We start from the raw sequence: 13,105 nt of genomic DNA on the forward strand, positions 1-13,105 counted from the left end.
GAATCTTAAAGACTCACCCCTTATCCTACTCTCCAAGAGCTTGATAACTATTTTCCTTCTGCACAAAAATAGAATCCTACTACTCAAAGGGCCCTACAGCCTGCCTTTTCACACCAAACCACTTGGCCCTCTGCAAACCCTGTTATAGTGGCTATGTCATGTCCTGCGGTGTGGAGGTGCCATCATTTGCTGCATACCCTCCTGAGGGACATCCAGAGCATGTCGTGTCTTTATTATAGCCAGTTCAAGGACAAAGCTAAAGATCATCTCTGTGAACCCTTCCTGGGCCCTTTCTCCTCACTGTCATTATTGAAATAACAATAGCTAACATTTAAGGAGTGCTTACCATGTCAGGCACTTGACAAACATTATCTCATTTAATTTTCACAGTATTTCCAGGAAGTGTGGAGAGTGTTATCCCCATTTTACAGATGGGGAGACTGAGGCTCATAGGGAAGATAAACCCAAGCACACCCTCTGCCCACTGTGTTAAACTGCCTCTTGTGGTTTTCCAAAGAAAACCAAGTGTTCCAGGTTTTCCTGGAGCCAGTGGTGCTGGTGGGCAGAGGCAGGTCAGCCATCCCCTGCTCCCCACTGTGAACCAGCACAAGGGCAAAGCTGGTGGTGATGAAAGGCCAGAGCTGGTAGCCAGCCAGCTTCTAATCCACTTCCTGCCAGACCCCAGAAGTTAGGGCAGGAAGGCCTGGCAGAAGGCAGGGGCGCCGGAGCCCCAGATCCCAGGGGCAGTTCTGAAGGACTCCTTCGGGCTTTTCCAGGCCTGGAAGAGGGGCCTGCCCCACAGGTAGAAAGTAAGGAGCTCCAGGAGTGGAGATTAGAGGTCAAAGAGCATGGGACAGGACCAGGCTTGCTGTGAAGTAGACATCCTGGTCACTGTCCTGCAGAGGAGGGGACTGAGTCAGACCAGCTGTCCTGAAGGCCCCTCTCTGCATGGCCCGCATGACCTACCGCTGTGATGCCTGTGGGTTTGCATCAGATTGGGGATGAAGAGAGAGGCCCAAAGATTCATTCGATTCAGAGGGACCCTTTGATTTTAGACTGACCTTGGTCTCACCCTGGGCTTCTAGGCTGGGTTTATGCAAATTAATGTAGATATATGCTAATGGACCACTCGCAGGGCTGATCTAATGGAGCTGCCCGATCAGAGGTGTAGTAGGATGGATCTGCCCAGAGGGGTCTGAGGAGTCCCCCAGCTGGGAAGGGTCACCAGTCACTGGGATGCGGGGTGGGGTTGCCATGGAGACAGGCCAAGCCTCAGCGGCTGCCTCTTTCAGGAACCTGGGCTGGCCCCAACCAGCCCTCAGAGACAGTCCTTGGCCTCCCTTAAGCTCCAGGCTGGTCTCGGAGGGCTAATTACGCACAAGCTAGTGACCAGCTGCTCCCTAGTTCCCCCAGGCCCAGCTGAGGTACAGGGCTGGGCCACAGCAGGAAGGCATAAGGACAGACAGATGGCAGGCTGGGGGCTGGGGGGCTGGGAAAGCTGTCCTCAGGAGGAAGGAGCAGGGCTACAAGGGGTGAGCTTCCCAACTGCCAGGGTGTGCGACCTACCCCGGTGACCAGGCATCAGAAAGCCACGTGGTAAGGAATACAGAGGGTTTGGCTGCAGTCTCAGCTCTTCTGTGTGTCCTGGGGCAAGCCCCTCTACTTCCCTGGGCCTCAATTTCCTCACCCAGCAATGAGAGTGGGATTAAGAAACCTGAGTATGAGCGGTGATATACAGTGGGTGCTCAATAATTGATCCCACTGTTCTGAAGCCCATTGAGAGAGGTCTTCTAATGGAAAAGAACATCCCCCTCGTCTTGCCCCTCTTCCACTGCTCCTGCTCTCGGGGCTAGGCAGGTGATTTGGCCTCTTCACTGAGGAGGCAACAGGCAGGACTGTCATCCCATGAGGACAGGAACCAGGTCCTCTACATTCCCCACTGACTTCTCAGCTCTCAACCCACGAAAGGCCCTGGAGAGCTGTTTGCAGAATGAACAACTGGCCAGATGTGAAGTACTCAGCATAGTGTCTGGCACTGATAGGTTAATAAGCATTAGCTGTTATGTCACTGCCCCCGGAGTCGGGGCTGGGTGACTCTGCCCCTTCCTGGGGCCCCTCTGACTGGCTCTGGAGAGAGGGGTGGTGGGTGCGCCAAACGTGTGCCTAGGGACCACGGCACTTGAACCTGAGCTCTGCCACTTTCTGAGTGACCTCGGGGGCCACTCTGAGCCTCCTCTGTGAAAAGAGAAGCTTCATACCGCGGTGGCTGCCCTAGAGCTGTAGGGGGCCCCGGGCCCTTGTCCAGTGGAACCTGAGGAGAGGTGGGGACATTTGGGTGTAGTCAGGCAGAAGCAGGGCTGCATGACCCAAGCAGAACCTAGGCTTCTGCAAAAAAAAAAAAAAAAAAAAAGCTTCTGGGGAAATGGGGCCATTATCACCCAGCAGGGGTCACAGGACCCCAAGGCCCATTCCCTCTGCCCATAGGCAGGCTGTAGCACCGCCAGGCCCAGACAGTGACTTGGAGCTACTGAGGCCCCCAGTGTACAGATGAGAACATTGAGGCCTAGAGGGAGAGACTTGCCCAGGACCCCACAGCACGTTCATGACGAAGAAGGAGACCTCGGATCCTCTGAGCCACTTTAACTGCTTTTTCACATGAATCAACATTGAAAAACATTTCTTAATGTTTTTGAAAAATCTTTGTTGTAAAAAATTCCAAAATACAGAAGTATAAATAAAAGTAGAAGTCTCCCCGTGTCCCCATTGTCACTCCTTAGAAAGGATTTCTCATAACCTTTGTTGTGTGTTTCCTGGCCTCTTGATTCTGCATTGACACACACTTCGTATCTTTTTCTTTTCTTTTCTTTTCTTTTTTTTTTTTGGCTTTGTTTTTTTTTTAACACATAAATGGAATCCTATTGTTCTGCAGCTTGGTTTTTGCTTGTGTGGTTGTTGTTGTTGTTGTTGTTGTTGTTGTTGTTGTTTTTCTTTTCACTTAACAGTGATAACCTTGTCCATTTTCTAGAAGAAATCAAGATGGGGCAGAGAGGGGCTGCAGGAGCTCAGGAAGGGGCAAGGAGTGTGTGTGTGTGTGCGCGTGTGCATGCGTGCATGCATGTGTGTGTGTGTGTTGAGTGCAGGAAAGAGTCCCCACAGGTCAGTACACACAGTGGATGGGGAATCTGGCAGAGAAGCCCCCGTCATCAGCTCCTAGAGGACTGTGCTGTTTGTGTCCAGACTTGAGCTCTCTGAGGAGGGCCCCACACCAGCCTGTTCATCACCATATACTCTGCACAGGGCCTGGTGCATAATAGATGCTCAAGAAATATTTGTTCAGGGAACTGCTAGGCCAGCTTTCCCTGACCCTGCCGTAGACTGCCTGGTCCCTGTGACTTTCAACTCCTGCTCAAAGGGCATTGCCCTAGATGGACCTTGGAGATGGGAGCAGAGCTCAGGGAGAATGAGAAGACCCTTCCTCTTGCAGAGCTCACTGCTGTCAGTTTGCTCACCTCCCTGATGAGGGGGTTGGACTGGTGGATCTCCAGGGGTCCTCCTGTCTGGCTTCAGTCCCACTCCCTCATTTCATGGATGAGGGGCTGAGTCGGGTTTAATTTTGTCAGCTGCCTCAGAAATCCACTGGGAGAAGGGGAGCTTGAATTTGGGATTGCAGCAAAGGCTGTTGCCATATACAGAGTACCAACCGTGTGCTAGGCGCTAGGCTGAGAGCTTTCCATGCATGACCTGAATCGTCAGGGTCAGAGACGGGGATTAATTTTCCCAAGGTCACACAGTGAATCAGAGACTGACTGGGGATGGAACTCACATTTGCTAGACCCCAAATGGGGAGCCCTTCCCACCTCAGCCCTTGACTGGGCCAAACCATTCTTTAGAAACTTCAGGGACCGCCTCTCTCATCATTCCGTCTGATGGCCTGACTTCCATGTCTAAGTGCCGCCGTGATATGGCTGGAATTTTGGCCAAGAAAGTAGTTGACTTGCAGAATTGGCTGGCAAGGGCTTAGGCACCAGAGGCTTCTGATGGGTTCTGTGGCCCAGAGCCCGGCCCTCTCTCCACCCTCTCTCCCAGCCAGCTTCCTGGGGCTGGGGTGGGCCCATCTGCATCATTCATCCCTTGGCCCCACCTGGGGTTGGGTCCTGGGGTTGGCGGCTAGACAGACTAGAGCATCCTACTGAGAACAGAGGCAGCCCTGACTCAGGGCTGAAGGTTCCCATGGCAACCGCATCCCCCTTGGCTGGCAGCTACCCGATAAATAAATAATCGAGTGGGGGTGGGGAGCGAAGGGCAAGGGGAAGGGCCGCAGGGGAGCTTCATGGTGGCTTCACTTGGGAAAGGAGAGGGGCGGGTTAGGCTTCAGGTAGGCTGGGGGGCCTGGGCTGGACAGGAGGGGAGCTGATGGTATTATAATGGCCAGATGAGAGGACGGTGACAGGACAAAGTGGCCAGATGTGAGGGATTCAGAAAAGCAGGAGGGAGACCAGGACCTGAAGTCTAGCTTTCTGGCTTTTGTAGCTGGACACATCATGGGGCCCAAACACTGGAAATGGACCGAGTCTGGGTGTAAGTAAGTTCATGATGAGCCATCCAATGAGTAGCCAGTTATAAAGGGGCTGGAGGCTGAAACACGGGCAGGTAACCCCTGAAGCAGGGGTGGGTGTGCGTTTGCTTGGACAATGGAGCAGAAAGAGGGCCCAGGAAATGGCCTTGGGGTGTTCTGACACTTGGGGGCCTGGCTGCATGGGAGGATGATCTGCACCCAAATCAGCAGTGGCCAGGGAAGGGGGAGACCAAGTGCAACGTTGGCACCTGCAGTGTGCCAGGCATGGCTCTCAGCACCAGCAATGCAGCCATGACCACCTCAGGCAGAAATCCCTGCTCCCGCGGAGTTTACCTTCTAACCCAAGAGTCAAGGAAAGAGAGTGGGTAGTACATTAGTCTAGGATAAGTGCCGTGGAGAGAGTAAGGCAAGTGGCGGGCATGGAGTCCTGCAGCAGAATAGAATTTTAAATAATACTGAAAAAGAAATGGGGTGCCTGGCTGGCTCAGTCGGTAGAACATGCACCTCTTGATCTCAGGGTCGTGAGTTCGAGCCCCACGTTGGGTATAGAGCTTACTTTAAATATATACAAAAATTAATATGGAATATGGAATCTTTCCATAACCGTGCGAGGGAGGTATTGGGAATTACACCCATTCTGTTGGTGAGAAGACTGAGGTGCAGAGGAGTTACCAGGATTCTCACTGAGGTTCCACTCCTAACCACTGAATCAAATCGTCGTGTGCATGTGAGCAGAGGAGCTACTGGCAGAGCTGGCCATGGAGGCCGTTCAACACTTCTGGGCTTGGGAGCGTTGAGATAGATGAGGCATTCGCTGGTGGAGGAGGAGGGGCCTCTTTCTTTTATTATTATGATTTTTCAATAAAGTGGCTTGAGTGTGTTTAGGAGCCAGTGAGAAGTATCTTGGGAGGAGGAAGAGGTTGAGGTACAGGCAAGAAGAGTCTGAGGATGGTGGGAGTTCCTGAGAAGACAGGAGATGGGGTCCAGAGTGTAGGTGGAGGCAGTGGTCAGGGGAGGGGGCAGCCTGGGGAGGCAGAGGCCGGGTCCTCTGAGATGAGGCTGCAGGGGTAGGAGGGTCAAGGACAGTGAGGCCGATCTGAAACAGTCTGGAGAAAGGGAGTTCCCCAGAGAAGCCTAGTTGTGGGGCAGCAGGGGTCGCTCAGAGCTGGTGATTAAGGATCTGCATCTGTCCTGCACTTTGTCTGCCTGGGGGGTGACTTTCTCTAGCAGCACTTGGCTGTTTTGCAAGTGGGGAGAAAATCGTTAATTGGGTTTGTGCAGGTGTGGGCTTTTCCTGACAGGTGTGATGGAAAGGCAGCCGGTATGAGAGCTTGGATTCCAGGAGAAGCTCATGTGCAAGTGAGGAAGCATCGTGTGGTCCCAGCAAGCCCAGCTGTGATGTGAGGAACCAGGGAATGGGAGGGGTGGAGGGTGAGAGGCAGGGCACCTGAGGCACTGGGCCCGGGTCTTCACCATCACCATCAGGGATGTTGGGAAGCAAGCTGGAGTGGTCCAACAGGGGCTGTCAAATTGGTGACTTTGAAGGCGGGCAGCTGTGGTGATGCCACAGTCCATACCGTGGCCGTGGCCGTGGAGGAGGAGAAATGGAGGGAAAGGACATGGGAACGGTGTTTGAGAGTTGAGAGGTTGAGCTGCTGGAAGGGGGTGGCCCCTGGATGATGTCAAAGGCAACCAGGATGATGCAGGGATGAAACTCACTTTCAGGGCAGGGCAGGGCAGGACCCAGAGGCGAATGGATGACAAAGTCAGTGGTGAAGGAAGTGGAATAGCCACAAGGCCTGAGCCCCAGGGGCACAGCGTTGTCCAGTTCTGCAAGCAACTTAGGGACCCCAGGGGATCTCACTTCACCCTTGGGCCCGAGGAACAGGGATATGAGAAGAGCACAGAGAAAGTACCATCCTTGAGTGCAAAACGTAAGGGAGGGGGACCTCTTGGGGAAGGAGCTGAGGCTTTTAGGGGCACAGGCTGGTTTGGAAGGGCTCGTGAAAGGGGTAGGGGCAGGGCGGGTGGGTGAGGCAAAGCAGCACAGGGCCTTGAGGAGGGTGGAGAGGGCTGAGGGGCAGGCACGTGGGACTTACCCCTTAGGTCTAGACAGATCCAGACAGAATATGGGTGACTTGTTCTCATTGTCACTCTGGGATGGTCAGGCCACCCATCCTGCTTCTCGGGGGACATTGGCAGGCCCAAGGCCTCCTCCAGGATTACCCCAGGCTCTGTGGGCTGCCCTGATGACAGAGTGACTCAACCAGTTCTGTGTTTTAGAAAAACCATACTACTGGGGACCCAAGTGGTTCAGCCGGTTAAGCCTCCAACTCTTGATCTCCGTTCAAGTCTTGATCTCAGGGTCATGAGTTCAGGCCCCATGTTGGGCTCCACGCTGCTGTGGAGCCTACTTAAAACAAAACACAAAACAACAATGCAAAGAAAAAGCACTTGGACAGGGGTGGTGGCCCGCCTCCTCCATCAGGCAGGAGGCCACATCAGCTGCCAACAGGAGCTCTGTCCTGGTCCTGGCCCACCGAGGAGAGAGACTCAAGACCTGGTTTACAGGCTGACCAGGTTAAAAACAAACAAACAAAAAGCCCAGAGTCAGTTTTTCCTTTAGTGCATGTGCACTTGAAATTTTTGCAAAGGAGGCTGCCGTTGTCTCCATGCTATTCCTCCCAACAAACTAACAAGACACAGCAAGGCCCACTAGGATTTACAGTCACTGCAGCCCTCAGATTATTGTTCTAAGTGGTGCAACCAGATGGGGAAGATATTCCTCCTAATTGTTTGTTCTTTATTTGTTAATTAGCCACAAATCACAGCTGCACAAGCAGAAGTTCTGGAATATCTGACTTGGTTTTCTAATAAAAAATAACTCTAGAATTGAGATTATTTTTAAGACGCAGAATCTCAAAAAGTATATATGGAGGGGCGCCTGGCTGGCTCAGTCGGTTAGAACATAGGACTTGATCTCAGGGATGTGGGTTGGAGCCCCATGTTGGGTATAGAGTTCACTTTTAAAAAAAAGTTGGGGGGTGCTGGGTGGCATAGTCGAATGAGTGGCCGACTTTTGGTTTCAGCTCAGGTCATAATCTCAGGGTCATGAGATCGAGCTCCGTATTGAGCTCTGTGCTTAAGACTCTCTACCCCGGGATCCCTGGGTGGCCCAGTGGTTTAGCGCCTGCCTTTGGCCCAGGGCGCAATCCTGGAGACCCGGGATCGAATCCCACGTCGGGCTCCCGGTGCGTGGAGCCTGCTTCTCCCTCTGTCTATGTCTCTGCCTCTCTCTCTCTCTCTCTCTGTGACTATCATAAATAAATAAAAATTTAAAAAAAGACTCTCTACCCCCTCCCTCTCTCTCTCTTGAATGAATAAATAAATGTTTTTAAAAATTTTAAAGTTTTTAAAAATTTGAAAAGGGACGCCTGGGTGGCTTAGGGGTTGAGCGTCTGCCTTTGGCTCAGGGCATGATCCCGGGTCTGGGGATTGAGTCCTGCATCAGGCTCCCTGTGAGGAGCCTGCTTCTCCCTCTGCCTGTGTTTCTGTCTCTCTCTGTGTGTCTCACATGAATAAATAAATAATTTTAAAAAAAATTAAAATTAAATTAAAATAAAAAATGTATATACATGGACTTAAATCTATCTTTGCTTTCAGCACTGGCAGGGAGACAGCAGCATTCAGGTCTGGGTGACCCCACTCACTACACTGGTTTGTGACTGTCACTCTTCCCTTACTAGACTCTGAGTTCCCATAGGGTAGGGACCACAGCCTATTCCCTTCTGCATGCCAAGCCAGCAGGGGACCTGACGCAGACCACATGCTCTATGAACAAGGATGGAGGAGGGTGGAGGGGGGCCGGAGTGATGCCTGCCAGGGATCAGATCCATTTTCAGTGGGGAAAGAGCCAGCTCCTTGGGCCAGTCAGAGAGGTCTTCCTAGAAAGGAGGGAATAGTGGTATACTTTGAAGACCAAGGAGGACTTGCATATAGGAAAAGGGAAATGAAGGCAGGACTTCAACTGTCATTTCAGCCCCTTAAGGGGGCAGGAGCTGGCTGGGGATAAAGGTGTGGGCCAGCTCCTAGCAAGCCTTCGGTGCCCAACTAAGAAGCTCCCACTGTTGAGTCTTCTACTAATGAGCCACCTTTTATTACATCTAGTTGTCTGTTAGTCTATGTGATGTCTCTGTATCCTCACAACAACTTCTTGGGGGAAGGATCGCCTTCCCTATTTACAGCTGAAGAAATAGTCTCAGAGAGGGAAAGTAACTCAAACTAAGTCACACAGAGCTGCAATTTGAACCTGAATTTTAGTGACTCCAAAGCTTTTCGTGGTAACTATCCCCCTGCCTACTTTCTCAGTGAGGTCCCCGAGAACCCAGAGGGGTTGGAGCAAGGGCCAGGGGCAGGCCAGGGTGATACCATACTGTAGGTAGGCATATCCAGGTGAGATGTCTTCCCAGCTACACCATGAGCCTGGGCAAGTCTGTCTCAGCCACTTCCTCCATCCTCTGGTGGCAGCCTCCCTGCCAGGACCAGGTGCCAGCTGAGTTGAGAACATCAAGTGGGCCCCAAACCACCCCAAGGCTCCCCAAGGCCTGGCAGATTCGAGGTGAGAGGAGAAGAGCAGAAGCCAGGCAGGAGCTGTTGGGAGCAGGAAGCAACCTGAGGAGTGTCTCCCCCACGGTCAGCTGGAATCAAAGCTGGAAGGGCCCTTAGAGGTCCTATAGTCCAGTGGCCTCTTACGTACAAAAGAAGGAGCTTGAGACTCCGTGGGGAAGGTGGTCTGGTCACCCAGGAGTCTGTCAGACTCTCAGCCAGAACCCACACCTCTTAACTCCCAGGCCTGTGCCAACAGAGAAAGATGATGGGGTGTTGGTGCCAAGATGGGCCAGGTGGCAGAGAAGAGCAGAATGACTGCCTGGCTCTGCCACCTACCTGCTGTGTGACCTTGGGCAAGTCACTTCCTTTCTCTGAGCCTCATGATCTCTTTCTTGAGAATGAGATAATGATCTCAGCTCTGCCTCTCTGCCAAGGAGTATCCAGTGAGGGATGAACTTGGAAAGCTCTTTACAATCTTCAGGGCCCCACAAGAGGAGTCACCAACAAGAGGCAGGCTGGTGCCAGGTGGGTGGGTGCCAGGGCTGGGCCTGCAGCTTCCTGGGTCTCTGCCCACGCCTTGCCATCTGGGTGGTGGTAGCATCAGCTCCACCTCCTCCTGCCTCCCTGCTAGGAAAACGGCTTCTGGGATCTTCTCGATCAGAATCTTCCCTATCCCTTCCCAGCCAGATCCTCTTCTCTCCCCTTCTTTTTTAATCAGGAGTTTTGGTTGCAAATGACAGAAATCATGATTACAAGGAGGGAAGATTCATTTTCGGCATTTTCTAGATCCTCAGACCTACAACGATGTGACCTGGACATTCCCCTTGCTTGTTCACTCTTCCCTCTCTGTCCCTTAGCTTTGGCTTCCTCCTCAAGCACGTTGTCCCTCTGAGATGGCAAAGACGGCCACCAACAGCTCCAGGTGACACTCTACCCATTCAGATACCCTGGCAGATAGTATCTGCCCCAGTTGCTCTAGCAACTTTCCAGGGTGACTCTCAGGAACAGGGTGCAGGACAAGTGCCCAGCCCTGAACAGATCCCTGTGTGTCGATTATTTGGTTAGGACTTGGTCATGAGCCCACTGCTGAAATTAGAGGTGGGCTCAGCCCCACCCAAGCCACATGGACTAAAAGTCTGGGAGTGATTCCCAAAACAGAGAGATGGGTTCGGGTCGCCTGGGTGGCTCAGTGGTTTAGAGTCTGCTTTTGGCTCAGGGTGTGATCCCAGGGTCTCTATGGGGAGCCTGCTTCTCCCTTTGCTATGTCTCTGCCTCTCTCTCTGATCTCTCATGAATACAATAAATAAAATCTTTAAAAAAAAACACACACACAAAGAGATGCATTCTTTCACCAGGAGAAGAGGTATTGGACAGTCAGTAATGATGTCATTGGCACTTTAGTTCTCAGCTGTATCAGCTGAAACATTGAGCCAGGAGTTCCTGGCAAGAGAGTGTTGATTGAGTCCTATATCAGCTCGCTTTTGCTGGGTAACAAACTATTCCATAGCAGCAGTTTATTTTTTTAAATTATTTTAAAAAGATTTTATTTATTTATTCATGAGAGACACAGGGAGAGAGAGAGGCAGAGACACAGGCAGAGGGAGAAGCAGGCTCCACGCAGGGAGCCCGACGTGGGACTTGATCCCAGGATTCCAGGATCACACCCTGGGCCGAAGGTGGCGCTAAACCACTGAGCCACCTGTGCTGCCCAGCAGCAGTTTAGAACAATCATTTTATTTAGCTCTTGATTCTGTAGGTCCGATGGATGATTCTTCTGGTCTGGCTATGTGTTTTTGGCCAGTTGGTGGGTTGGCTAGCACTGGAATGATCTACAGTGGCCTCCCTCATGTGTCTGATGGTTGGTGGGCTGTCATCTGGCGGTGGGGGGGAGGGGGGCGGAGTGTTTGGTTCTCCTATCACCCTCCAGCAGGTCACAGGGGCTCTTTCACATAGTGTCCTCTGTGTTACAAGTGTAGCAAGTAGGCGAGCTCCAGTGGACAAGCATTTCTTTTGGGTCTTCACTTGCACTGTGCTTGCTAAAGTCCCATCGGGCAAAGCAAGCGACATGACCAAGCACAGTGTTCGTGTGGGAGGCTACTGCCAAAGAGCATGGAAAAAGGGAGAGAAAGACCTTGAGGGCAATTTTGCAACCTACTGCAGCTACCCTGGGGAAGGGAAGTAAAAAAAATCCCTTTCTCTGCAGCACACGGATTCCACGGGCCAGGACTTCCAGAGAGGAGTCCTTGGAAGAGGTGACTCAGGCCCAGGGACTCTCCTGGGCCCTTCAGGGCCAGGGCTTGGCCCTTGGCCAGGGGTGGGGGAGGCAGTCTGGATCCTAACTCTACCCGCTCAGAGCCCCACAGGGGGCAGGGGTGCTAGTGGGGAGGGCCTCTTGGCAGGGAGGAAGGAGTGCTGAACCCTGCTCCCTTCTCCTGTTAGCTATCCCCAAAGTGATGATCGGGGCTGTCTCAGTTCATCCCCACAGACTTGCTTCCATCTCCCCAGATCCCTGTAGTCTGGTGGGGCCGGGATGGCTCTGAGACTTGTGTCCAGTCGGGCCATGGTGGCTCGATACCATGGTAAATGGTGTCATCTGCTCCTCAAGGTCAAGGAGGAGTGCCTGTCCTTCCCCTTTGGGCGGTGACCTTGGCCTCAGCCTGCTTTTTCCCACAGGTAGCTGCGCTGGAGCGGCAGATCTTTGACTTCTTGGGCTACCAGTGGGCTCCTATCTTAGCCAACTTCCTGCACATCATGGCAGTCATCCTGGGCATCTTTGGCACCGTGCAGTACCGCTCGCGGTACCTCATTCTGGTATGGCTCACTTGGCCCCTCCCATCCACCCCCACTGTTCATCCAGCCAGAACTGCCCCCTACCCTGGGTGCCCAGCCCCCTGCTCTGTCTTAGCTCCGGCCTGGCTCAAATCCCAATGCTTCTCTGCTCAGCAGGGAGACAAGGCTGATATTCTCCCTGAAGAATTTCCTAGGGGAAAATCCAAATATTAACCAGCTCTGCCATGTAGTGAGTGCCTACCACGTGCCAAGCACACTGCTAAGAGTTTCGCATGTTTTACTTATCTTTACAACAGCCCTGCGAGGTATATCTTACCGTCTCCATTTTCCAGACAGGGAAATGAGGCTCAGAGAGGTTATGAGGCTTCCTAAGGTCACACAGCTAAAAAGTGGCAGGATGAGAACATCAGATCCATAGCGAAGGCTCCCGATACATGGCCACGCTGCCTCAGTAAGCCAGTGGAGGGACAGACTTCATCTTTAGCTTCTCAGGTTGCTTTAAGAAGGCTGGATTGGTCTACGTCCTTTCCTGTTCATCAAGAACATGGGCTAGAGTGGCCAGTGTGGCTTTGAGGCCAGTGTCTCCTGTGCTCCCATCCCAGGAGGGGATCATGTCCCTGGCTCCATCCTCCTGCTTCCTCTTTCCAAGCCTGGGGCCTTGATGGTCTCTGTTAAACTCCTGTTTTCAGCTGGGCCCACCCTTCTCCCTGTTCTCCCTCAGTGACCCATTCACATGCCTCTTTTGAGGGAAAAGGCTTTTCAGTAGCCTTACTACATAAATGCTTGACACCCGTGATATCAATGACATGTTTTGCCACGCTCCCGCCAGAGCCCTCTCCGGCTCATTCTTGGGCTCCTCCCACCTCCCACAGGCTGAGCTTCCAGAAGCCGGGTGAACAGGGCCCTTCCAAAGCTCTGCCTCACCTGGGATGGGAGCGTGCTCTCCAGCTCTCAGGAAAGCCCCAGGCACTCAGGGACCAAGTCTAGTTTCCTCACCCCTGAGGATTTCGTTGTCTGGCGGGTGACCGCACTGGAATTGGCAGGCACAGGACTTGGGTGGAAATACCCAGCTCCACTCCGGCTCTGCGGAGCCAGGCTTGTCTGTTGTTCTCTGCAAAAGGCATCGGATTA

At 52.7% G+C, this 13,105-nt stretch overlaps 1 protein-coding gene across 2 annotated transcripts in view; it reads left to right on the top strand.

The window, feature by feature from the left end:
• NKAIN1 (sodium/potassium transporting ATPase interacting 1) overlaps nucleotides 1-13,105 on the top strand; it is a 39,985-nt gene that overhangs the window by 22,932 nt on the left and 3,948 nt on the right. For both annotated transcript variants that reach the window (XR_012031599.1, XM_072827400.1), the window contains exon 2: nucleotides 11,858-11,995. Coding sequence is in view for 1 of the 2 variants with exons in the window: in XM_072827400.1 (XP_072683501.1) it covers nucleotides 11,858-11,995 (138 nt within the window). In the remaining variant the exon portion in view is untranslated. The remainder of the gene's footprint in view (nucleotides 1-11,857; nucleotides 11,996-13,105) is intronic.

The sequence above is a fragment of the Canis lupus genome, chromosome 5 (assembly GCF_048164855.1).
Source record: "Canis lupus baileyi chromosome 5, mCanLup2.hap1, whole genome shotgun sequence".
Lineage (NCBI taxonomy): Eukaryota > Metazoa > Chordata > Mammalia > Carnivora > Canidae > Canis > Canis lupus.